Consider the following 27,272-nt stretch of genomic DNA (forward strand, 5'->3'; position numbering starts at 1 on the left):
TCAGGTTTGGGAAATTTTCTGATATTATTTCATTGAATAGGTTGTTCATTTCTTTGGTTTGTATCTCTGTGCCTTCCTCAATCCCAGTAATTCTTAAATTTGGTCTTTTCATGATGTCCCATAGTTCTTGGAGATTCTGTTTATGATTTCTTACCATCTTCTCTATTTGGCCAACTTTATTTTCAAGATTAAATATTTTGTCTTCATTGTCTGAGATTCTGTCTTCCATGTGGTCTAGTCTTTTGGTGATGCTTTCCATTGAGTTTTTTATTTGGTTTATTGTTTCCTTCATTTCAAGGATTTCGTTTGATTTTTTTTGAGAATCTCTGTCTCTTTGTTGAATGATCTTTTGCTTCCTGCAGTTGCTCTTTCAGCTTATTGGTATTATCATTCATTGCCTGCATTTGCTCTCTTATCTCATCCTTTGCTCACGAATCATCTTGATCTGAAGTCCTTTTCTGACATTTCTTCTAACATATTGTCATTGGATTCTATTACTATAGAATCTAGATTTGTTTGGATCATTTTCTTCCCTTGTTTTTTCATGTTGTTCATGTATCTTCCCCTCTAGCAGTGCAGATCTGGGGTATTGCAGATTTCCCCCTATAGGCTTATGGTGGCACTGTAGGTTTCCAAAACCCTTTCTTTAAGGGGAGATCAGTATTAGGAGTGCCCAATTCAGACACTATGCAATCCTAGACCAAATAGCCCCTATGAGGACAATGAAAAAATTGTCATAATAAGCAGAATGAGTTAAAATATTATCTTCAGTAAAACAAACAGATTTGCAATAAGGTCTGCAGTTTCTAATGGAGGACAAAGAGGATGCAGAGGGATGTAGAGTGTGACTGTTAATGGGATAAGAAAAGAATATACAGAAGTTCTAGATAATAGAAAGGGTGAGAGTGTAATCAAAAGAAATTAGATGTTAGCATGCAAAAAAGGGAGAAAGAGACTCTGAGGGGACAGGTAAACAAAAGGAAAAGAGAGCAAGAAAAGTAAAGAAATAAAAACTTAAATTTTTTCAATAAGGAGAAAAAAGGAAATCTACAGTATAACAGTCATATAGTAATGAAACCTCCCAGTGTTCAGTAGCCTGATGCATGAGAGGTACCTGATAATGGGCTTCAAGCCTCCAGCAGGCATCTCAGGATGGGATTTGCCCCACATAACGGAGCTTTGGCTTCCAGGATTATCCAAGATGGCCGCTCTGGTTCCAAATGTGTTGGCAAATGGGGAGCTGCAGCTCAGGGGTGGACGTGGTCAGCTGGAGGTCCTGGAGGCAGGATGTGGTTGGTCAGGCAGGGGTCTTGGATGTCGGGTGTGTTTGGTGTGGTTGTGGGATCCTGGAGGCTGGGTGCAATCAGTCTGGGGTCCCGGTGATAGGGCGCAGTCAGTTGGTCTGGGGGTCCTGGTGGCAGGGAGCAGTCAGTTGACGTGAGAGCCCCAGAGGCAGGGAGTAGTGATTGGTCGGGCTGAGGGATCCTGGAGATGGGGCTCAGTCAGTCCTGCCAGGGGTCCTCCGGGGCCTGGCTGTTGTCTCAAAATGGCGACAGCCACGTGTAATCAAACCTGCAGGTACTGTAACAGTGAACTTCCAGGCAACAGCAGGCAGCTGGTGCTCCACTAGCAGTCGGTGATCAGTTTGCAGACTGTCGTCGGATGATTGAGAGGTGAACCTCGTGTGTTGGGTGATGGATAGGTGTAAGGCAGGCAATGGACAGGCGAGAGGTAGGCAAATGGCGGATGGTAGACGCCTGACAGTGAGCAATGTACACTCAAAAAGGCGTCGATATGCTGGCAGACTGCAGGTGATCACAGTAGACAAATGGGGTAAACAGCAGGGGATCAATGAGCAGCAAAATCTGCCTCACCAAGAAACAGATATCCTCTCTGTATACATCTTAAAATGCATAATAAATTGTATTCCCCACCAGGAATAAGATAACTGATAATAAGTAAAATGGGACACTGGATAGTAGAAGGTAAAGTCTTACTTGGGAAAATTTATTTAAAAGGAGACTGGTTATTTTTTGTTTTCTTGGACCCCCCCCTTTTTTTTTTTTTGGTGGTACTAGTGATTGAACTCAGCCTTCTCTTGCTAGTCAAATGCTCTACCACTGAGCTATATCCTCAACCCTTTTTGTGTGCGTGTAGTATCTCTGTTTACTCTGTAAATATTACGTGTTTCTTGTTTTTACAAGTAAGCAACATTTAATTGTCAATGTAAACCTGTGTAACTTTTTGTTAAGGTTGTTCAATAATGGTTAAAATGTCCTTTCTTAGGTCTTCCCAACACTTTTGGTGACTATGATGAAACACCTTCCATGATGGCCATGCACCTCAAGGTTAGGGGTCCTCTTTCACTTGGGTTTTAAAAAAAGAAATAAAATTTTAGTTGTAGAATATTTAGAAGCAGATTTTCTTTCTGGAGAAATCCCAGTGCATCAATAACAAAATCACAGCTACTCTGAATTAAGGTGGTGGAGGCACAGGGAAGGACCAGTTGTCAACATCCATATTGTTGATTGGGACTGTGACCTTTTATTTTTTATTTATTTATTTTTTTGTGGTGCTGGGGATTGAACCCAGGGCCTTGTGCTTGCAAGGTAAGCACTCTACCAGCTGAGCTATATCCCCAGCACCGGGACTGTGTCTGTTTTAAAAGTTCCCAACTGCAGGAGGCTTGGCTGTTCTCTGAGATGTTGCTTCCTCTACAATGAAGTAATGAATTTTCCCTCCTTATGTCCCTAAAACTGCTGGCTGGAGTAGGTCTCCTCCTGACTCCCCATTCTCATTTTCAGCATCCTTCTTATTTCTCTTAAGCCTGCCATCTTTGAATCATGAGACTGTACTACAAACTATTGCTCCTTAGTGCACTCCTTTACTAACCCCCGGGCCTCTTTTCCATCATTCTTTGAGTTTTTAGCTCCTGGCTCACTGACATTCTCTACTAAACTATTTCTGACTGAATTCTTATGATCTCATTGTGTAACTGCTAGTTCTCTGACTTCTCAGGTCCTTGACTTTCTATCTTAGTTACTGGATTTTTCACTCACCTGCCTCTGGTCCAACTCTAGGCCCATGCTGTCCAGTATGGAGGCACCATCACATGTGCTTATTGGAACACTTGAAATGTGACCAGTATGACAGAGTAGCTGAGTTTTTTATTTAAAAATTAAAAAATTAAATTTGAAAGCTGATACTCATTTTGTGTATTATTTGAAAATGCATTATCTAGCTCACATTGATTCAGCTCAGCATATGGATAAAGAAAAATCTTTAATTTCAGTAGGCAGGCAAATAAATTTTCCACTGTACTTTAAATGGTATAAGGGATTTCATCATATCAGAATTATTTTCCTCTTTATCTTATGTCTAGGAATTGTGAAATTTTTATCTAGAGTTAAAAATGTTTATTAGCTCTCATGTGATTCAGGAAATGTAGAAAGTGAAGGCTTTCATGCTGAATTGGTCTTGGTGAGTTCAGAGTTCAGATGACCTTGCTAAAACTTTTCCTGAATATAGGACTTTGCAGTGGACGGCTTGGTCAATATTGTTGGTGGATGCTGTGGTTCAACACCAGATCATATCAGGTAATAACCACCTTTAAGTATTTTACCTTTTTAGCAATTGAATTTATATACCCAAAATTTGTATATTGAAGTCCTGTCCCGAGTAACTCAGAATGTGCCTGTATTTGAAGAGAGGGCCTTTAGACAGGCACTTAAGGTAAAAGAAGTAGGTCTATCTGTAAACCAGTTTGGTTGGTGACCTTAAAAGAAGAGGACACAGATGTACACATAAAGGGAAGACCATGTGAAGACACGGGTAAAGCAAGCTATGGAAAGAGGCCTCAGGATTAACCAACCCTGATCAGAGCCTTCTGTCCTTCAAATTATGGGAAGATAAATTTCAGTTGTTTAAGTCATCTAGTCTGTGGTACATTGTTAAAGCAACTCTGGCAAAATAGTAGACCTTACTATTGTGAAAAAATTCTAAAAGATAAAAGAAATAAAAAAATTAGCTTTCCATGTGGCTCAAACATAATGGCCAGATTTTTTGGAGTTATGTCATTCTTATTTTAACTATTCCACATATGTTCCCTGGGAGTACCGTAGAGCAAATCCCAGATGTCATAACCTGTATCCTTAAACAGTATTTGAGTGCTCAAAGAGAAGCAGCTTGTATTTCTTGTGGGCACTGCACACCTCCATTAGAGTCCTTCATGGAAGGAAAAGGCAGCAAGAGTCTTGGTCAAGAGAAGCACCTCCACCTGGCTCCAGGCACAATTGTTGCTTAAGTTACGCTGTCAGGTGAACCTGTTAAGGAAGGGAGTGAAACGGGAGCAAGGCCACATGTGTTTGATTACTTACCATTTTATGCCCCATAGCCACATTGGATTTCAGTGAAAAAGAACATAGTGTATACAGCTTATGTTTTCCTCTAGAGTGATGAATGATCGTATGTTGAGCCAGTCATCTAACTGTTCACAGTCTGTTTTCATGCATGTAATTCACGTATATAATGTGCTTATTCAATTGAGGTACCTAGTATTTATGTGTTTTTTTTTCTTTTTTGACTGCGATAAGCTCATAATAAATGTAATTGTGTATGTGTGTGTTGGTGATTGAACCCAGGGCCTCCTGCATACTAAGCATGGGCTTTTCTGCTGAGTTACAACAGTAGCTCCAGTTTTTTAAACCAAGTGGCAGTTTAATATAAGTTATCATTTGATTACAATTTCTTTTTGTTTTTCAGATAATTTCCTCTTTAAAAAGAGTTGTTTTAAATGTCTCTCTGTAGGTATATTTACATCTGTATACTAATATCTGTCTAAATATTTGCTGTGTGTTTACTTAGACATCTACATATTAATTTAGGGGGCAGTAAAGTGAGGAGTTCTTACTGGTCCTAATAAATTCAGTGGAATAACCACTTTTTTTTTTTTCTGGTTAATCAAAGGCATGCTGGTTAATCATGCTGAGTCAGGAGGCACACTCCTGTAATCTCAGTGACTTAGGAGACTGAGGCAGGAAGATTGCAAGTTCAAGACCAGCCTCAGCAATTTAGCAAGACCCTAAGGAACTTAGTGAGACCCTGTTGCAAAACAAAACAAATAAAAAGGACAGGGATGTAACTCAGTGGTAAAGCACCCCTTTGGTTCAGTCCCCAGTACTAAAATACAAACAAAAAACAAAGACATGATTCATGAAAAACCAATAAGTTAAAGAGTGCAAATAGCTGAAATAAATTTTGAGGGGTAATTATTTGAAGTGTTAATGGATATGTACACTTCCTACTATGTGTGTGATATTGTAAAAATGGATCCACAGGACCTGATTCCCTCTACTGTCTACACCTTCTCCTCAAAGCTGAGGACTTAATTTTGTTGTTTTTAAACTGTTGAATATGCAGCAGAGATGTGTTTTGTGTGTGGGTTTGCTGTGAGTTTGGTGGGGGAGGAGGTTTGCAGTTTGTTTGTACAGCCCCTCATGCAGCTTCAGGTTCTTGTCTCAGAACAGACAGCACAGCCAGTGCACAGTCAGCAGGGTAGGCACGTAAAAGTGAGGGGTTGTAAATTAATTTTCTGTGAACTGAGAAAACTAAAAGGCATAATTGCTGCTAAACATTTGAAAGTAGGCTTATAGTTATGTGTATAGTTGTGTTAATATAGACTTGATTACATAGTTAGAAATTAGTTTAAATTATTTTATTCTGAATTAATGAATGTAGTGTTTTCTCTTTTAGGGAAATTGCTGAAGCTGTGAAAAATTGCAAGCCCAGAGTTCCACCTGCCACTGTTTTTGAAGGACATATGTTACTGTCTGGTAAGTCATGAAGATGTGATGATTATGATTTTAGTAACCATTTGTAGAATGTGTTTAGTATGTTTATTCTGAGTGATAGAATAACAGAATTGTTTCACCAAGCACCTTGTTTATTAGGTCAAGGAAGAGTGCCTATTTTTCTTGGTGCTTGAATGAATTCTAGTGAGGAATGCTTTGTATTTCTGGGGGTAAGGTGGGAGGACATCCCTTTCAGGGTAAAAGTGAATGAAGGCCCAGGTAGTACCCTTGGTTACCTTGAGAACTCTGTGGTCCTATTTCTTGTGTACACTGTTCTAAAATATACTGTTGGCCATAACCTAACAATTTCAGTTGTCAGGTTGATCTAGTTAACTCAAAATTTCAAACTGCCAAGGCTACTGTTTGGTAACGCAGTAGCATCTTCCTGGAAAATTTTATTGTTGTCATTTTATTTTTGCCATATGATTGGCACTTTGGAAGAGTTGTTTATTTATTTTGTTTGGTTCCAGGAAATCCTATGAGGTAGACAGACTCTTTTTCAACATGTATTTTAATATTCAAACAAGGAATATTAGTAGAAAGAATCCTCCTGCCAACTGTTAAAATTAAAATAACTTTGAATTTCATATTTATGCCTCAATCCTTTCATATAGTATTAGATGGTAAATTTAATCAAAAAAAGTTTTTTTAAATAGAGAAACTACACATAACATAGAGGAGAATTATACTTTATGGTGCCTTATAATTTAGCATCTCTCTTTATTGAAATATTTTTGTTGCTTTTGTTATCCTGAGAAATGTGATATAAAATAACAGGTGACAACAAGAGTAATATTGACTTTTTTTTAGTGAGAACATGTGCATAGAAGTAGCCCCAGTGAGTGAGCGTGAGTGAAGTCGAGTCAATAAGTATGCCTCTACAGTTTGGCCCTTTTTCTCTGTGTGCTTCAGATGACAGAGGATGAGGTCAGAAGTGGGTCTATGATTTCTGACGTTGGCTGTGACAGAGGGAGGTGTGGCAGGAACGTTGGTTTCAGTGCAGCTGGAGGCTGCGTCACTTCAGCCATGCTCTCACAAACACTAGAAAGAAAGGAATCTGAGCTCCGCCAGAGTCAGAAGGAGACAGCCATTTACATGTGGCTAGTTTAGAATTTATAAAAAGTGTAACAGTTATAATCCTTTTGAATTTCATGAACTATTTCTAAATTTATTTAATAGTCAGACTTTAAGAATGACATCAAATGTGCTTTTTAACTCAGTCTTCTATAAATTACAAACTTGAGAGAAGGCCTGCTTTTGTATTAGATCCTTCACATCCATGTCCAAGCAAAGGTTTTGTGTGAAATACTGTTAGGGAGGTCACATGAGAACTCTGTCGTGTGTAAAAGTTGTCATCCCTGTTTGCCTGTCCTGCAAACCTGTGGTTAACCTAAGGATCAAGGTCCCTTGAGACTAGCCTGGGGATCATTACAAACGGGATGGGAGATCATAAGCCGAAACTGTGGAAAGCGATTGTCTTCTGGGAACATGAACAACAGCCTGGAATGGTTTTATAATTACCCAGCTCCCTTGTAATCACCTAGTTCATTATTTTCCTCTTCCTCATATCTGCTTCTTCCTCAGCTGATGCTTTGGCACAGAACTTGAAAGCTATTTTCTTAATGATAGCTCTTATTACTAGTGCTAGTTTTGTGCTCCTCACTGTTACCCAGTTTCAGTTGTGTAAGGCAAGTACTTCACTACCTATTTTATAAGCTCAAAGACTGTGTGGGAAGTTGCCTGAGGGGTTCAATCAGGTCAGTGGATTGAACTCAGGGCTGTTTGTCCCCAGAGCCTGCCTGCAACCCTCCAGTGAGACTGCATTTCTTAATATTTCAAAAGTGAAGAGCAGAACACAAGAGTTCATAGCCTTTTCTTTAGGGACACTATCTCAGTGTATGTGTCTATGTGTATTGTCTGATATTTGTCCCTGAGTTGGCCTGAGTCAAGAGGAATGCTATTACCTGTTGTCTGGTAAGGAAACAGGTGTCAAAGCCCAGCTGGCCTGCATTGGGTCAGCTCATTAGTGGTGAACCTACCACAGATGACTCCTGTCTCCCAGGTCTTCACCTGGGTCCTTCCTCCCAGTCTGTTTAGCTTTTCTGGTTATAAATCTGCACACAGTGTTCGGGTTAAGAAAGCTCCTTCTGTCCACCTTCAAGCTGTCTTGAGTATACAGCTGTAGTATAATCTGTGTGTGTGTGTGTGTGTGTGTGTGTGGTACTGGAGGTTAAACCCAGGAGCACTTTTGAGCTACATCCTAGTCCTTTTTTAAATTTTATTTTGTGATAGGGTCTGGGTAAGTTGCCTGGGCAGTGTTTGACTTTGTGATCTTCCTGCCTTAGCCTCCTGGGTAGGTGTGATGGTGGCCCTTGGCAGTGCTATTAGCAGAACTGCTAGGAAGTGTGATAAGAAGGTAACTGGGAATGTGTTTGCAGCAGGCAGGACTAATGGGAGGATGAGTCTTCAGAAAATTGAAGCTACTTCTTTTGGGGCATCCAGAGGGATGAGATGGGAGCATTTCAGGTTCTAGCTATTTCTGTTAATCATTAAGTAAGTTTAAATGTTTGAGAATGCTCCTCATTTTGACCTCTCACAAATCCTGAAATAATCCTTGATTCTGACTTTTTGCTTGACTTTTGCCCCAGATTCTTGATTAAATGTGGATATGATGATGAAACTTTTCCTTCTTTCTCAGAAACAGTATGATTCAGCTCATTAGGGATATTTATGGCATACAACCCTGAAATACTTCGTTTGAGAGTTCCAGTTGTACCGTATCTGCAACAAATAACCTTTGTTGCATTTGAGTCTCTTTGAAGAAGGTTGTGGTCCTGTTTTCCACATTGGATCTCCTGTCCATCTGCTCAGATGGTTTTGGCATAGTGACTTCTTTCCTACTAAAAACAATTATGTCTGTCTGTCTCATGTCATCCATATGTAATTTCAGGAGTTTTTCAAAATGCTTCTCCTTTTAAGGTCTAGAGCCCTTCAGGATTGGACCATACACCAACTTTGTTAACATTGGAGAGCGCTGTAACGTGGCAGGATCCAGGAAGTTTGCTAAACTCATCATGGCAGGAAACTATGAAGTGAGCACCCTCATGAGACCCTGGAGGCATCTGCTCTGTCTCTGGCTAGTCAGCATGTCAGTGAACATCATTCTGCCCTTGGTAGAGCTGTTAGCAGGACTGCTAGGAAGTATGAGAATACGGTAATATGTGTCGCAGCAGGCGGGGGCTAGTGGGAGGAAGAGGCTTTGAAAAATCAAAGCTACTGTTTGTTACCAGTATTTGTCAAAAAGTACTGCATTTGGGCATGAAGAGGGACAAGATGGGAGTAATTCAGGTCCTTGATATTTCTGGTAATCATGAAGTAAGTTTAAATGTTTGAGAATGCTCTTTCATTTTGTCCTCTTACAAATTCTTCTAGGAAAAAGGAAAGCCAAGAAAGTTCCTATTCAATTTCTCCTGACCACATAAAATGCTGATAGATAAGGGTATTATTAATCCTTTTAGCTGTAGATGAAAACAGATAAAAGATAAAGACCCTTGCCTTAGAAAGTTTATGTGAGTTTTAGCCATGTTAAGCTCAGTCACATGTGGATGAGCAAAATTTTATCCTCAGAGCCTGCCTGAGACATCTGAATAGGTTTTTTTCTTTCTTTTGCAAATAGGAAGTTAAAAATAGAGGAATTTGGTCTGAGCATTAATGTTGGTTAATTTTATTATTCAACTATTTTCACTTTAAGTTTTCGCAACCTTTAGGAAATACATCTTTCAGAAACTAGTATCAGAGCAGATTTAGTTTTCATCACATGGAAATGATCCGTTAGTCTTCCATTATGGATCTGCTGATTACTGCTTCATGGCATTCCCCAGAGTTGTGTCTTCCTCCTCAGTGCAGGGCCTGGTGACCTGGTTCCTGACTCGTTGGTCCCCTTCCCTCACTCTTATCACTGCTTACTGCTGCCATATGCTTCTGTCATGGTTGTCCTCCTCAGTTCAGAAGTTCTGTATGGCAACTCTCCACAGGTATTAAAGTTCAAACTCTGATACCAGCCTCCCATCTTCCACCTATGCGTGGTGTTTCCCTTCCTGATCTTCTGCTTGCTTCTGCTGCCAGGCTTTGGCTGTCATTTGCTCCTTCTAAAGTGCTGATGTCTCTTCCTAGTTGTGTAGTGTGCTGCACTTGGCAGTGTTTTGACTTACATTTTGATTCGCCTGCCCTTTCTATGGTGTTCCCTTCAATTCTTGCATTTGATGAATTTTGTCATTGATTGCAGAGAACACCTTATGAAAAAGCAACCTGGCAGAAGTAATAATACATTAAGGTCTTTCTTTTTGCCAATCTCTGTGCTAAACGCTTTATATCTTTACCTGTGTACTCTTCATAGCGCCTTAAGTGAGTACTGCTGTTTTCCCCTTCTTGCAGATGTGTAAATAGAGGCTTTGAGAAAGGTTGAATTACTTGCCTGTTGTTTCACAGCAAGTAAGTGATAGAACCCAGTCTGTCGAGCCCAGGCCCTTAACCACCCTGCTGTCTCTGCCTCTCAGAAGGAGGAGAGAGAGGCAGTAAAGGCAGGAGATGATGGGCAGCACGAGTGCCCATTAGAGTCTGGTTTTCCATGACTTGGTGATCCCTCAAGGCCCTTTGGCTTAGCTGAGAGAGCCTGACCTGAGAGGAGTTTCAGTCCTGGCTTCTTGCTCAACTTATGCTTCTTTGTAAAAAAGAAAAAACACTTTTTCTCTCCGAGCTAGCTTGGGAGGGTTGGACCTTCAAGTGGTTATTCTGTGACTGATGAAATAGGTAAGGTGTTGGCATCTCCATTTTCCAGGTCTTTTGACCTCTGTCGCTTACCTTCTCTCCTCCAGTCCATCCCCCACTGGCCAGCTGAGGACTCTCCCTCTCAAATGGCTTTCTCAGTTCAGTCCATAGGGAACTTGCACTTATTACACTGTATGGCAGTGTCCAGTAGATTTTTTATGTGACTGTCATGTACTGTCAAATAGCTGTAACTCCTTCCAGAATAGGGATTGTCAGTTATATTTCTTATTCATTATACTATTTAAATCATTACCGATAATGAAAACACTTTTTGATTTGCCAAATTGATTTGTGGTCTTTTTCCTCTGTGCAGCCTTGGTTCACTATGAATGGCATTTTATTGTGGCATGTACCAGAGGTCTTCTGCCTGTTGTGCACAGAAACTGATAAAAATTCCTGTTTGATTTTCTCTGACTAAGGAAGATCAGGAAACATCAGTATATACTATTGATTTTCCCCTTATTTTATCTCACTGTAACATGTACAGTGAAGATTTAAACAAGAAGAAGAAAGTCTCAGTATTATCAAATGTGTATTTTTCCAGCATTTCAGAGGAGAAGATATATAAGGCCTTTCTTGGTTTCCAGACGCTTCAAATGTATTTGAAGACTTAAAATAGTACTTGTGAAGGCATGAAGAAATGATAATATAGTAAATCATATGATGATGATGTTGAGAAACCACAGGTCATTATGGAATGAACGATGTTTCTCAGAGTATGTTCTTTGGAACACTGATCCTGCAAGATATTCTTTAAATGACCATTAGTGGGAAATTCTGCATATCATATTCAGTTCTTGGAGGTTGTAATATTTAGTAGTATATGAAAGGATTTGAAACATTTCAGTATAAAAACATGCTGAAATATAGTTATCTCACAGTTTTTTGCATGCAACTCCTAGTAATAGCCTCCTATTAATACTTTGCATGTTTTGGTAAATACTGAAGAGTCATGTGAGTTTTGGATGGTTTCTTTAGGATCTTTCTTGAGGGAAATGGGACTTGAACTAGTTCTAAACCAATGTGGAAGAGAAGGGGATTGTGTTGGCAAAGTTAAAAGGCAGGGCTAGCTCAGAGGGCCTTGACCACAAACTGAGGATTTTATATTCTTTATGGTGGGAAAACAGCCTTGGTGAATTCTTAGTGAGATGATATGAGGGACGAGGCTTGTGAGAAAGGTTAATCGTTGGGGAGGAGGGCAGGGAACCAGACTGGTTATCTAGAGTAGTTGGAAAGGATACTTGGGGGATGGCGAGGGGTCACTTTTCTTACCATTCTCTGAGTAACTGTCTCCTAATGAGGCTTATTTTTGCATTTCTCCCTCAGGAAGCCCTGAGTATTGCCAAATTGCAGGTGGAAATGGGAGCCCAGGTGCTGGATATCAACATGGATGATGGCATGCTAGATGGTCCAAGTGCAATGACCAGGTTTTGCAACTTCATTGCTTCTGAGCCCGACATTGCTAAGGTTGTGCGAAGATTATATTTGAGGGGTTTTGGTTGACTCACTGTGTCATTCACTTATCTTTACCAGTTGTCCCCTTGATCTGTCCACTCATGATCTGTTTTTCTGTTTTCCCACATTGAAAGCCCAGTGGTTTGATTGTCAGCTTTCTTGACTAATGGTAACCTTTCTGACCTAAGCCAGATTTTTTTTTTTTTTGGTACCTGGGATCGAACCCAGGAGTGCTTTACCACTGAACCACATTCCTAGCCCTTTTTATTTTTTAAATTTTGAGATGCTCTCATTAAGTTGCTAAGGTAGCCTTGAACTTGGATCTTCCTGCCTCAATTTCCTGAGCTTCTGGAATTTACAATCTTTGTACCACCATGCCCAGCATGAGCCAAATTTTGGAGAGAAATAGGCTTTACCTTGTCTATTTCCAAGGCTTCTGGGATTGGTCACTAGAACTGGTGAGTATTAGATTTCTGGGCAAACCAAGTACCCACTTTTTGAATTTTGGAAGGATGTCCTTGCCTGTTCCTGCCACATCCTTTGTTCCGTGTTTGCCTAGGGCAGTGGAGTTCAGTTAATGTCTCCTTATCAGGAAGAAGAGCCCTTGTTAGGCTTATCAGATGAAAACAACAGTATAAAAACTGGGTTAAATCAAGGAATTATGTCATCCTTTACATTTGTTCTTTAAAAGGTTAAATTTAAATGGGCATGGTTATGTGCACCTGTAAGCCCAGTTACCAGGGAGACTGAGGCAGGAGGATTGTAGGTTCAAGGCCAGCTTCAGCAAATTAGGCCCTGAACAACTCAGTGAGACCCTGTCTCAAAATCAAAAATAAAAAGGACCAGGGATTTAACTCAGTGGTAAAGCTCCTCTGGGTTAAATCCCCAGTATCAAAAAAAAAAGGTGAATATTAATTTTAGCATTGGTCTTTTAAACAACTTTAGAGGGCTTCTAAAAACTAAAACTTTCACCTAATTTCTCTGCCATTAAGTCTGTGATGAGAAGTGATTTTTGAAATTATTTTTTAAAAGAAACTTTCTGGTGCTTTTGTTTTGATTCCCCCCCCCCCCCCCCAGGAATTGAACCCAGAACTTGACCACAGAGCTATACCCCTACTCTCTTCCTCATGATTTAAGAATTGTGTATTCTCTGCTGGGCATGTTACATTCCTATAATCTCAGAGACTTGGGAGACTGAGGCAGGAGGATCCCAAGTTCAATGTCAGCCTCAGCAACTCAGTGAGATCCTTTCTCAAAATAAAAAGGACTGGGATTGGGATTCGTTTAATTCCTGGTACCAAAAAAAATTACATATTTCAGGTTGGACTGCTTGTTGAGTTTTTTTTTGTTTTTTTTTTTTACTTCAGCAAATGCTTAGATTATAATCTTGTGGTATTATGGTAAGCACTAAATTACAATTTTTTTTTAAATTTGTATATTAAAACTCCTACTACAGAGCTGGGTGATACAATGGACACAGTGGTGCACACCTGTAATCCCAGCAACTCAGAAGGCTGAGGCAGAAGGATTGTAAGTTTGAGACGAGCTTCAGCAACTTAGCAAGGCCCTCTTAAAATGAAAAAGGGCTGGGGATGTAGTTCAGTGGCAAAGTGCCCCTGGGTTCATTCCCCAGTACCAGGGGAAAAAAAAAAAAAATATATATATATATATATATATATATAAATAAATAAGTAAATATATATAAATAAATATATATATATATATACACACACACACACACACACATATATATATATAATATGTGGGTGTCGCGATGCATTTTTATAATCCAGTAACTCCGGCTGAGGCAGTAGTATCATGTTTGAAGCCAGCCCTGGTGATTTAGCATGACCCTGTCTTAAAATAAATAATAAAAGGATTGGGATATAGTTCAGTGGTAGAGCACCCCTAGGGTTCTACCCACAATACCATCAAGAAAAGCAAAACAAAAACTCCTGGGGCTGGGGTTGTGACTCAGTGGTAGAGTGCTTGCTTAGCACGCCTGAGGCTCTGGGTTCTGTCAGCACCACATAAAAATAAGTATCGTAAACTCATTGTGTCAGTCTACAATTGAAAAACCAAAAAAAGTCTTTACTAAAATGTTTTGCCACTTTTCTGGGTGTAATAGACCTTTTGAGAATTTAAGGTGCAAAGAACCTCAGTGACCTGTTGAAAGTCAGTCAGAATCAGAGGTGGAGCCAGTTGTTTATCTGCTCACAGTGGCAGGAAAGCTGGATGCCCTCAGAGTCCTGGCACCCTGATGAGGTGAGCTGTTAGCCCTGGTTTCTTTAAGTGGGCTGGTGTCACCTGTTGTATCTAGTCTGTGAATTGTAATGATGGCATTGTCTTGTCAGCTATGAAGGACTCTTAATAACATAAGAGACTGTTATTTAGTGCTCTAATCATTATGGTAATTTTTCTCTTTTCCTTCTTGTTTTGACCAGATTTTGGGCAATTAGGGTAGAGCATAAAAATGTTCTACTAGCTTGTTTTCAGCAGTAGGGTTAGAAAACCATGCTGCTTCTCTTTTGTTTTAGCATTTACTGCTCTTAAGAGTTCACTTGTTTAAACATTTTTCTTTATAGCCTCAGTGAAACCAGGGACCTCTGTGACTTAACTTTGTCTCTGTGGGCTCTATCATAGTGGTTATTTTAATTATTTATTGAATGGCTTAATTAAACAGTGGGGCCTAGATTAGCTGCCATGTTTCATTTCTTTGTACTAATCGAATCCTTCCTTTAAGCCCTTCATATCTCTTTCCTTGTTACAGAGGCACTAAGGAGAAAGAAACCTGTTCTCCTCTGCACATTTCACTATTATCCTTTATTAAGTTAAATGCATTTGTTGAGTGTTGGATCTACTGTTACTAATATTAAAACTCATTTTCTTCTCACTCAGGAACTTGGTTTTCTAAAGGAAAAATTGAAATTGAATAACTTGGCTCTAGGGCTGTTCCCTAAGGGCATGAGGCTAAACCTCAATTCTTCAGTCAGACCACGGGTGTCTGAATCTCACTTGAGGTATTTACCTCGGGTTTAAGGCACTCGAATGAACGCATAAACTAGTGCTGAAACCAGGAAACTGATCTTACTGATTACATGCTAGTCTTTGCATTGTAAAGTCTGGCTCATGGGTGTAGTCTCTTGTATGCTGAAATTACTCCAAGAATGTTGGGCTTCAAGAACAAGTGTATTAAAATCCTGTCTTTTCCATACACTGTGATTATTTGTTTATTTCCTTGGGCTGGAATTTGTGGTGACTTGCAACTCTGACTTTTTGCCCTCTGTCTTAGGTGCCCTTGTGCATTGACTCTTCCAATTTTGCTGTGATTGAAGCTGGGTTGAAGTGCTGCCAAGGGAAGTGCATCGTCAACAGCATTAGTCTGAAGGAGGGAGAGGAGGACTTCTTGAATAAGGCAAGGAAGATCAAGAAGTTTGGAGGTGCCGTGGTGATTATGGCTTTCGATGAAGAAGGACAGGTGAGTGATTTCCGTTTCCTTAGCTCTACTGTGTCACCCAGGTTAGATGGCAGCAGGAGAACATGAATTCTGAAGTAGCTGTATGTACGTGCATGTACACAATACATATATGAAGTCATTACATCAGTGGAGAAAGGTTGAATTAGTCAGTAAACACTTCTGGGACAACTGGTTATACATTCGGAAGAAAATAAAGTCAGAGCCCTCTTTGAATCCATTTTGTGCTGCTCTAATAGAACATCATAGACTTGGTAATTTATAAACAGTAGAAGTTTGTTTGGCTCATTTTTCTGGATATGAAAAGACTATGATTTGGGGACTGCATCTGGTAAGGGCCTTGTTGTTGCAGAAGGTCAGAGAGCAAGACAGGGTGGAAGTTGCTTTTATAATAGACCCACTCTCACCATAAGGAACCATTCCCACAAAGACAACAGTAATCCATTTGTGAAGAATTCTTATGATCTCATCACCACCTCAGCAGTAACCCCATTCCCACCATGTAATAAAGTCAACACTGATTAAATATTTAAGTGTAAAAAAATTCTACAGAATATGTAGGAAAATTCTAACTTAAACTTATGTTGCAGAAGATATCACCAACTCAAAAGACCAGAAAGGAAAATATTTACATAAAAACATAAAACTTTATTATATGGTGAAGACACAGTACTATTTGCAACATGAGTAATAGCAGTGGGTTGATATCACTAATATGCAAAGAATTTCTATAGATCTGAGACCAAAATACCCCAGTCAGCTTAGCAGAATGGACAAACGAAATGAATAAGCAATTCATAGAAAAAGGAGGACAAGTAGCCAGTAAGCCTGTGAGAAGATACTAAGTTTTTTTAAAAAACAGTATTTGTTTTCTCTATCAAACAGAAACCAAAAACGATCAGTGCTAACTCTCATAATATTCCTGCCATGGAATCAGGGTGGGACTCATAGGAAGCAAATACAACTATGGTTTGACTGGGTGACCTGTATGGGTGCTTATTACATTGTTATGTTTTTTTTAACTCACATAACTTTCATAAGCATTTTGGTATTTGCTCAGTAATTAGAACAATTGAAAAACCCATTCCTTCTGATTAATCTTGGAAATCTTGTAATAGCTTCAGTATGTAAGGGTATGTGTTCACATTCATTATAGCATTATGATAACCAAAAATTGAGAACACTCTAAATAACCATTATTAGGGGAATGCTTTAATTTGTAGCAGTTAAAAAGAATGAGGTGATAAATAGGACTGGGGATGATGTGGCACAGTGGTGAAGTGCCCCTGAGTCCAATCCTCAGTACCAAAAAAAAAAAAAAAAATAGAATGAGGTGATAGAACCATGGGTGAGGGGAGTGAAATGATCCCAATTTTGTTTAATAAATAATATGAACAGGAAAAAAAAACCCAAAAAAACCCAATGATAGCTTAGGGGTAGGGATGGTCTCAGCATGGGGACATATTGACAATTTTTTCCTTTCTGTCTTTAAAAAATTTTTAGAATAAAATCGTTTTTAACAAAAGTGTTAACTCTTTTTGTACAAAAGATAAATTTTTATTATGAGAAAAATTCAAATAATCAAGAAAAGTGCAAAAGAAAGTCATTTTGATCTTTGTTTTATATTAAGCCCAAGTCACACCAGGCAAGCACATAATACATGTTCATTTTTCTTCCCAGCATATTAACTTTAGATATTTGTTCTTATCATTTTTGTATGCTAAGTGAGGAAACTAAAGCACTGAGCCGTTGTGTGACTTGCTGTCATGACACAGTAGCAAGCAGCAGTTCTGGGATCCAGGCTAGGAGAACTGGTTTGATTTATCGGGGACTGTGCTGAATGGTCTCATAAAAGAAGAGTTGGCTATTGAGGAAGGTGGTCTCCTAAGGCCCTTCTGTGGAGAAAACATTTGAAAACCCAAATAAAATGAGGGAGAAGGCCACAAGGCTGTGGGGGAATGAGTAGGAGAGGTTCTAGTACATGGAAAATTAGGTATAAACGAGATTGCCTTTGCCCTCCTGCAGTTCATTCCCCAACTTGACAGAATGTGGGCATCTTCCCATTTTAGTAAATGTGGATTATAACTCCCTGGTTGCATTATATTTAAGTGTATGCCTTAATTAGTCTATTGAACTAATTTTTTAGTAGTATGAACAGTGGCCAATGAATATCCTAATTTATGTAGCACTTTCACTTGTAGAGAATGATTTTCTTAGAATCAGTTCATAGAAGTGAGGGTGTGTATACATTTAATATTTTGAATGTACTTCATTAGATTATTTATCTGAAAAATTATATGTAGTCATTTTCCACTATGTATGGTGGGACTTTTTTTTAAAATCAAAGATATCTGTATGAGAATATCTATACAAATAGTTCCATATAGCTTTTTATGATAAACAGAAACCTCCAACCTTCTACATCCCTAGAAACAATCACTTTCAACTTTTAAAACTGATTCTGTGGCATATACCTCTGTCTTTAGTTTTCATTTTTTATGGGCTTCCTACAGCAGTTAAGGATTTAGCTTTTCACTGTTCCCTGTCCCCACTCCACACATCTTTACTTTTAGTTTTGATATAGTTTATTTTAGTTATAATTATTTTCATTGCTTATGTTAAGGAAGTATAAAAACTGAGCCTTGTGACATACTGTGATTGCTTTTCCTTTCTATGTTTTTTACAAAGTTAACACTTATCTTTGAATTGTTTTCTATATGTATTTCATCTTCACATTGTCTGCTATTTGTGTAAATTTCTACTGTCTAATGTGTCCACACTATTATGTGGACTTTCATTTGAATTTATTGAAGAATTCTCCAAGTCTCCTGGCATGACTTTAGGAGGCAGCTGACTACAAAGTGGTCATTGTGAGATGTTCATCTCTCATTTCTTGGATATTTATGTATGTATGTATATATGTACGTACGTACATACGGGTAATTGAACCCAGGGACACTTTACCACTGAGCTACATCCCCAGCCCTTTTAATTTTTTATGTTGAGATAGGGTTTTATTGTTGCTTAGGGCCTTGCTAAATTACTGAGGCTGGCTTTGAACTTGTGATCTTCCTGCTTCAGCCTCTGGCTTGCTGGGATTACAGATATATGCCACCATGCCTGACTCTCTTGGGTTTTTAAATGTCATCATTTTAAAATATCATTTCCTCATTCTTGGCAAATCTCTGATTTGGCAGAATGTTTCCTCTGGTAGCTTCTTGTGAAGGAAAAAAGGACACTAAGTTCTTTTGAGACCTTACATGTCTGCAGGTGGCTTTGTTGTTCTTTTGTACCATTGACATATAATCATTGTATTGATATAGGCGGTTTTCTGTGTTCGACTCCTGGTTTTCACTGGTACTGGTAGGAAGTTCATTGCTGTTCTCACCTTTGGTTTTTTTTTTGTGTGTGTGAGGCTTACTCGTCTTTCCTTTCTCAGGACACTTCATGGATTCTCCTGTCCTGAGCCCTTCCTGGGTGTTCTGAGTCCTGGTTACACTGTTAGATGGGTGCTCAGGGGACCCTTTCTAAGCTCACAGCCACAGTTGCACCAGTTATCCTTGAATTGTTTTGTTCTCTCTTTTGTTATGTGTATTGTTCAAGATGTGTGGTATTTTGGATGGGTTACCTAATTTTCCTATGTGGTGTTTTGGGCTCTTTGTGAGATTTCTTTATCTGCCTTTATCCTCCAGGTCTCACATCTATCTGCTGTTGATTTTTATTTTCCTTTTTCCATGCACTCTTTCTTTGTTACCTAAATGTTCTTTAAAAATTATTTATATAACACCCTGTTACTTTGTGATGAGGCAAACATCTTCAAATGTATCTCGAGTACCTGCTGTATGATGAACCACATTCTAAGCTCTGAGCAGATAGCACAGAATAAAAGTTAGTCCCTGGGCTGTGGTTGTAGCTCAGTGGTAGAGCACTTGCCTGGCATGTGTGCGAGGCACTGGGTTCGATATCAGTACCTCATAAAAATAGAGATATTTAAAAAAACAAAACCAAACCAATAAAACCTACTCCCTGACCTTCTGTGATTTTTATTTGTCTTAATCTGTTTTCTGCTGCTATAACAATACCACAGACTGGACAATTTATAAAGAGTAGAAATTTATTTGGCTCATGTTTGGAGTCTGGGAGGAAGTCCAAGAGCATGGCACCAGTATCCGCCAGGGGTCTTCATGCTATGTCATGATGTGGTGGAAGGGCAAGAGTATAGGAGAGACAGGAAATCAGCTAACCTTGCCCCTTTTTATAACTAACCTGCTCCCATGATACTGGCATTGATCCAGGAGAGCATGCTGGTCTCATCTCTTAATGCTGTTAGTGTTAATTACATATTAACATATTCTCCAGGGCATATTCTCCAGGACAAAGGGAATGTAAATTTAAAATATGAGTATGTGAATAATAGAGATATATACCAGTTAGTGTTGAATACAGTGAAGGGAAACAAAGAGTACAAGAGGGATCGGAAGTACTGGAATGGGGGTGGATGAGGCTCTTTTATATAGAATACTTTGGGAATGCCTCACGGATAATAGGACCTGTTAGTAGACGCCCAAAGGTGGTGAGGGAATGAGCCATGTGATAATGTCGGGGAGACCTGAGACAGGTACATGCTTGTCATGTTTGGAAAACAGCTGGTAACAGGTAACAGGTAAACAGCTGGTAACAGGTAAATAAGTGGAAGGGAGAGAAGATGGGGAGGATTCCAGGTTAAGAGGATAGCAGCTCAAGTCATCTGGGCTTGTGGACCACTGTTAGCACCTGGTCAGCATTGTTACTCAGTGAGCTGGGATACCACTAAAGGTTTTTTTTTTTTTGCGTGGGAGTACAGGTCACTTTACCACCCAGCCACATCTCCAGCCCTATTTTGTGTTTTATTTAGAGACAGGGTCTCACTGAATTGTTTAGTGCTTTGCTTTTGCTGAGGCTGTCTTTGAACTCTAAATCCAACTGCCTCAACCTCCCAAGCAGTTGGGATTACAGTGCCACCGTGCCTGGTGCCACTAAGGGTTTTGAGCAGAGGAGTGACCATTGTCTGGCTTCTGCTCTGAAACCTTTCTGGTGCTGCCATCCTATAGTCCAGCAGCTCAGAAGACTGAGGATTATGAGGTCCTGGTCAAGCTGGACAATGCAGCAAGACCTGTCTCAGAAAATAAAAAAGGCTGTGGAATAGCTCAGAGTCAGAGCACCCCCAGGTTCAGTCCCCAGTACCATAAAACAAAACAAAACCCCTTTGGTGGAGAGAAGTGTTGATAGGGACAAAGCAGAGCTGTTGGAGTGAAGTAGGAAAGAAGAGGCTGGACACCCAAGGAATTTTCAGGAAGTAGATTTATTGACTGCAGGGTTCAGAGGTGGCTCTCACCTAAGAATTCTTCCTCTGAATAAAGATTTTGGAAATTTTATGAACCTTATACCCAGTGGCAGGAGTTGGGGGTAGGGATGGAGGTTGACATGACAAGTGCTTTCCATTCCATTCCATAAACCAGACACAGGTTTTCTAAGTTTTTACCAAAAACACAGAGATAATATCTTTTTGTACAACAAGTTTGCAGACTCTGTCACACCTTTTATGTGCAAACCTGGCATTTGCAAGAAAAAGGAAACTACCAATCACAATAACCTCTGCAGACATCTGCTGGTCTGACAAGAGGAGAAGCTTAATTATGGGAGGGGTCTTCTGGGTGGGGGTCTCTGGCCTGCTTCCACAGTTTATTGCTGTAATTCAGATGAGAAGTGATGATAGTTAGGGCCAGCCTGAAAGCGGGCGAGGAGGCAGAGTGAAGAGTGCGTTCCCGACACCTGTGGCTGATCGTGGAGGCAGTCTGTGATTGCATGTTCCTCAGTGACATTGGAAGCAAAGTCAGCTCTTAGAGTGGGGCTGGGACTTGGCTTTGAAATTTTTAGTACCTAAGCAGGAAGGAAGCAGAATCACTCTGATGGAAGGACAGTTACTGCCAAAGCTTTTTTTAAAAAAAAGCTCTGGGCTTCTGTCTTGGAGGCTGTCACTCATTTGAGAGTCAGGGTGAGGCCTGACTTCAGTCATTTTAAAACTTTAGAGGTGACTTACGGAACAGCAGAAGTTACCAAGAAATTAACCCCCATTGGGGGACTGATTGAATGTAATTAATTCTAACCTAGAAAATAGTGAAGAGTTAGTATCTTGCCAGTGTTCACATTGTCTTTGAAGAATGTAGACCGTCTTTGTAATTTCTTTCTTGGTTTCTTGTTTTTGTTTTGCTTGGCTGACTTTTTCTTGGATAAATATTTTCCTTTGGTGATTTTTAGACTTTTTATTTCAAACCATGAATCGTTATTGAACTTTGATGAATCGACACTATTTCTCAATTGAATATTTTGGATTTTCAAATAGTGTAGGCTATAGAAATAAGAGTTAAGAGACCAAAATCAATCAAAAGATTTCAGTTTTCCCTTGATTGTTACCTTGCAGAAGGTGACTGACCTCAGATTTCTCTACTGACCACCTCTGAGCTTTGCTGAGAGCTGATGTCTATTTCTCCCCTTCAGGGGCTTCTTCTTTTATTCCCTTAGATAGAGTACCACTCCCTAAGTAAAATTGCATGATTATTTTTATTTTTGGGCCTTTTCTTATAAGATGGCTTTTAAGTTCTTCTTCTTCTTCTTCTTCTTTTTTTTTTTTTTTTGGTTAGAAAGAGACATATCCAGACTACCCACAGCAGTGGAGTTTTGTAGCAGGGGTATGAGGAGCAGCAGGCCTCTGAGCCACTTTTGTACCCAGGCCCTAAAGTCTGAGATGTCCAGCTGTCCCATAGGAATAGGAGTGTGGCCCAAGCTCAGTGTCCCAGCTTCCGAGCATGCTCGTGGCATTTCTTTCTGAATGAGCACTGAGTAGGTTCCTTTGCTCTCTGTTAGAATGTGGGGTTGCTTCATCCAGACCTTTGTATTTTGTATTGTGGAGGGTTGTTATGCAGGCAACCTTGAAAGGGTCTCATCTTAACTGTCAGTGGTTCTCATCCAAGCTCTGCATAGCATCACTAAGCCTCCTGAAAATACTTTTGCTGTAGCTTTATTTCAAGATTCTGATTAATTGCTTTGGGGAGACATATTAGTATTAAAAAACAAACAAAATCCCTCCAGGTTGTGATGCACAACCAGAGTTGCAGCCCTTCCTGGTAAAGGAAAGCCTCCACCCAGTTGTCTTGATGAACTGCTGTTCTGGATCTGTGGAATCCACATGTACAATCGAGGCTTACCAGCACGTTTGTCTCATAGCTCTGGCTGAGGATAAGACAGGAGTCCTTGGGGAACCTAACAGGATACATGGTGTGTCCCATTCCTGGCAGAGGCCTGGTCATCCAAGTTTTGTTCATTCTGGGATCTTTTTTTGTTTTATTCAAGCTAAATGTCTTGTTCATGTAACAGTACTCTGAAGGCTCTGCCTAATAGCATGGTGTGGGTGACTATTCTGACCCTAGAAATGAGTTCCTGTCCCTTGAGGACACTCCTGCATGTCCCTCAACACAATGCTGCCCTTGGTATGCAGCTGTACCCACACTCTACTCCTTTGTAGGGTACAGATACAGCATGCCCAGTTGGCTACATACCATTCTAAAAACAATAGAATTGACTAGGTTGACCCAGCTAGACTTGAACTTGTGTTCTCTTGCCTCAATCTCCAGGATGGCTGGGAAAGCACCACTATGCCTGGTTCCCTTTGTATTTTTATCAACACAACAGTTAAGACTCTCTGCAAAAATCAAATTTTATATGCATATAAATGCCGTATTTAATAAAAACATACATGATACAAACCCAAACACTACTCAGAGACAGATGAAAAATAAGTGTCCCACCCTCTCCTGACCTCCCCTCGAGTTCTGTCACCCAGGCAATACTGCCACTGCTTTTGTGGGTTTTCCACAGTGGTACTCTATACTGATCTGAAGATACACATTTATTCCCCGCCCCATCCCCACTATAGCACCGTCTTGTTAGCATGTGCCGCAGCTTACAGATATGAATCTGGACCACCCATCACAAGAGTCCCTACAATTCCAACAAGGCCCACACTCCCCGCTGCTACCCTTCTCTCTTACAGTCAGGGCCTCCACCTCCAGCAAGCCTCCAGTCCCTGCTCATCATCTTCCTCTCCTCCACTACACTTGCCCACGCTGCTCCTCCCCTGTGTCTAAAACCCACCAACCCTGTTGCTCCTGAGCCCAGCTATTTACTGCTGCCGCTTCTCCAGACACCCCACGATGTGGTTTTGTGCCTCAACATCTGGCCAAAGGCCCCTTTTCAGACACTAATCACCCCCATAAACCAGTCCCCCATCCCTCCCGCTTCCTCCCTTCAGAGCAGCTCTTTTCAGAAATTACACTACTAACCTGGCAACTTGCTTGTTATTTTTGGTTGTTTTATAGTTTATCATTAATTTGCCAACCTGTCTCCCCTAGCTAGAATGTCGGTCTTGCTGCATCTCCAGTACCCAGAGCAGCACCTCTCAGAAGATGCACTCGGTATCACTTGTTCAATGAATAAATGAAGGAATGAATGCTACTGTTACTCAAAGCATCTCTGAACTTTGTCATGAAGTTGTCTTTGGGTCAAACTTGCAACTTCAACACTCAACACATTCACCAAATTACATTTTGAATTTCTGGATACATGAAAAATCAAATATGCTCAGGAAAAAAAATATATATACACATACAGTAATCATACCTTACCTGCAGTTTCACTTTCCACTATTTCAGTTACCCATGGTCTACTGTGGTCCAAAAATACTACATGGAAAACTCTAGAAACAAACAATTCTTAATTTTTAAATTGCATTCCATCTGAGTAGCTTGATGAAATCTTGTGCCAGACTACAACTCTCCTGCTCCACTGCCCTCAGGATGTGAATCCTACCTGTCGGCAAATACTTGTGGTATACAATTACCTGTTCCTTGGCCCCATGGAGCTAGGCTGATTACTACAGGATCATAGCACTTATATTCAAGTAACTCTTATTTTACTTGATAATGGTCACAAAGCACAAGGGAGTGATGATAGTAATCTGGAAATGTCAAAGAGAAGCCTTAAAATGCTTCCTTTGAATGAAAAGATAAAAGTAAGATATTTGAGAGATTACAACCACATAACTATTATTAAAGTATATTGTTATAATTGCTTTATTTTTTCATTTTTTTTAATTGTCGATGGACCTTTTATTTATTTACGTGTGGTACTGAGAATCGAACCCAGTGCCTCACACATGCTAGGCAAGCAATCTACCACTGAGCCACAACCCTAGCCCCTGCTGCTCTACTTTATTATTTATTGTTGTCAATCTCTTACTATGCCTAGTTTATAAATTAAACTTTATCATAGGTATAAAAAACATATCATGGGTATAAAAAACAGAAAACACATGGTATACAGAGCATAGGGTTTGTGGCTTCTGGCATTCACAGGGGGTCTTGAACATATTCCCTATGGATAGGGGCAGGGACCATACTTGCTACCACAACAGTGATTCCAAAAATCTGCCACATACAATTCTGAAGTGCAAATCCTAATGAATATAAAACATGTTCTTGAGAAATGACCGACCCCACTGATGGATGTGCTGCAGACTTCTGAGGAGCTCACTGAGGGAGGTGACCCTGTTTCAAATAAAAAAAAAATCTATCTCTCTATGTGTATACATATATATGTGTGTGTATGTGTTTCTCATTATATATATATATATATATAAAGGGATCTTTAAATGGATTTCTCCTCTGAAATAATTTGATAAATGTTTAGAGACTGCTTGGCATTTGTATTTCTATGAAATCCATGTGTTGACACTTGAGTACTTTCAACAAGTGAAATGTACTCTTTTCATGGGGGACACTTTGTTTTTTAGTTTTTATATTTCATATATTCTCCTTTTCCCAGGCGACAGAAACAGACATCAAAATCAGTATTTGCACTCGAGCCTACCATTTACTTGTGAAAAAACTGAAGTTTAATCCAAATGACATTATCTTTGACCCCAACATCCTCACCATTGGTACTGGGATGGAAGAACACAACTTGTATGCTGTAAATTTTATCCATGCAACTAGAGTCATTAAAGTAAGTAAGGACCATTTTCTCTCTTCTACTCAAGACGGTTCAGATTTATCACATGGGTCTAGTGAATGATTAGAGTCATCACAGTATATTTTTTTGGCTGGGAATGTTGACATTCTCATTGTTTAGTAAATTGTTTTCTGAAGTTAGAGACTTCTAAAAATTTTGGGTAATGCTATTTAAATTATGAAGTGTAACACACACACTGAAGAATACATAAAACCTAAATATAGCACATAATAAGTAAATAATTATGAAGCATTTAATAGCTTTCCCTTTGCCCAGAGTAGCACCTAACTGATGTCTGTATGTCTCTCTTTTTCTGGATACACCTCATTCTGAATTTCATGTCGTAGTCTTCCTGATTTAGCCATGTTATTTAGGGCCATTTTTTAACCTTTTTTTTATGGCAGTGGGGAGTGAATCCAGGGTGCTCTATCACTGAGCAACATTCCCTGCCCTTTTCATTTTTTCATTTTGAGAAAGGTCTTGCTAAATAATTGAGTCTAGCTTCAAACCAGTGATCTTTACCTCAGCCCCCTGAGTTGCTGGATCACAGGTGTGCGCCACTGTGTCCTGGGGGTGATTTTGCTTTTTAAAAATGGCCCTAGAGCATATGTTGTGTTGACCAGCATTCATGAATGCAGGAAGGCTGTGATGTGCCCAACACTGATGGGCTAATGGGAATGTTGTGACCATGTATTTCCCTTAGGAGGAGTGCTTCTGTGTTCCCTGTTTCAGTGTTTACAGTGACTTTGTAGGACAGAACTATAAAAACCAGCTGGATATCTAAACAGTGTAGTTTAGATTTGCCTATTTTTTAGCTTAATGTTAAGAGAATCATAAGATGTTTATGACTTTTTTCCTTAATTCAAACTCATTTTAAAGATTCATCTGGGGACTGGGGTTGCAGCTTAGTGGTCGAGCACTTGCCTAGTATGTGTGAAGCACTGGGTTCGATCCTCAGCATCTTATAAAAACAAATAAATAAAATAAAGGTATTGTGTCCATCTACAACTAAAAAAGTATTTTAAAAAGTGCATTTGTGTTGCTGTAACTGTCATTTTTTCATTTCTATTAGTGTGTGATACTTCATTGTATCATCATGCCATAATTAACCATCCTACCACTGAGGGATGTGTGGTTTGTTTCCAGCTTCTGGATCATGAACAATGCCGCTGTGATTATTCTTGTATATGTATCTTAGGCACACATGCCCGAGTTTCTCTATAGCACATACCCCAGAAGCCAAGTGGTTGGATCATAGTACTGGATAATAGCAAGCCTTCTTCCTGAGTGCGTGAGCCAGTTTGTCCTTGAGCCAACACTGAGCGAGAGAGATCCTGTTGCTCCACATGCCAGCTAATGCTGATGCTGTCATAGGTGTGGCAGGAACCTCAGTTGCCTTTTGTCCTTTATAATTGGTCAAGTTTATAATGCACAACAGTTTGTTCATTTAGGTTACAAGTGCCTTCAGGTAGCTTGTGCTTTTTTTTTTTTTTTTCTTTTTTTACAGATATATTATTTTTTTTTTAATTTATTTATTTTTTTTTTTACGTTTACATAGGGTA

At 39.6% G+C, this 27,272-nt stretch overlaps 1 protein-coding gene across 2 annotated transcripts in view; it reads left to right on the plus strand.

Annotated features, from left to right (window-relative positions):
* Mtr (5-methyltetrahydrofolate-homocysteine methyltransferase) overlaps positions 1 to 27,272 on the plus strand; it is a 95,700-nt gene that overhangs the window by 28,623 nt on the left and 39,805 nt on the right. Inside the window, exons 10-16 of one of the 2 annotated variants that reach the window (XM_047520412.1) lie at positions 2,287 to 2,348; positions 3,529 to 3,596; positions 5,752 to 5,831; positions 8,829 to 8,941; positions 12,003 to 12,143; positions 15,424 to 15,609; positions 25,525 to 25,704. In XM_047520412.1, coding sequence (XP_047376368.1) covers positions 2,287 to 2,348; positions 3,529 to 3,596; positions 5,752 to 5,831; positions 8,829 to 8,941; positions 12,003 to 12,143; positions 15,424 to 15,609; positions 25,525 to 25,704 — 830 coding nt within the window. Of the gene's footprint in view, positions 1 to 2,286; positions 2,349 to 3,528; positions 3,597 to 5,751; positions 5,832 to 8,828; positions 8,942 to 12,002; positions 12,144 to 15,423; positions 15,610 to 25,524; positions 25,705 to 27,272 lie in introns of those variants that run through there. The other variant, XM_047520413.1, reaches the window with a different exon arrangement.

Source organism: Sciurus carolinensis, chromosome 12 (assembly GCF_902686445.1).
Source record: "Sciurus carolinensis chromosome 12, mSciCar1.2, whole genome shotgun sequence".
NCBI classification, from domain to species: domain Eukaryota; kingdom Metazoa; phylum Chordata; class Mammalia; order Rodentia; family Sciuridae; genus Sciurus; species Sciurus carolinensis.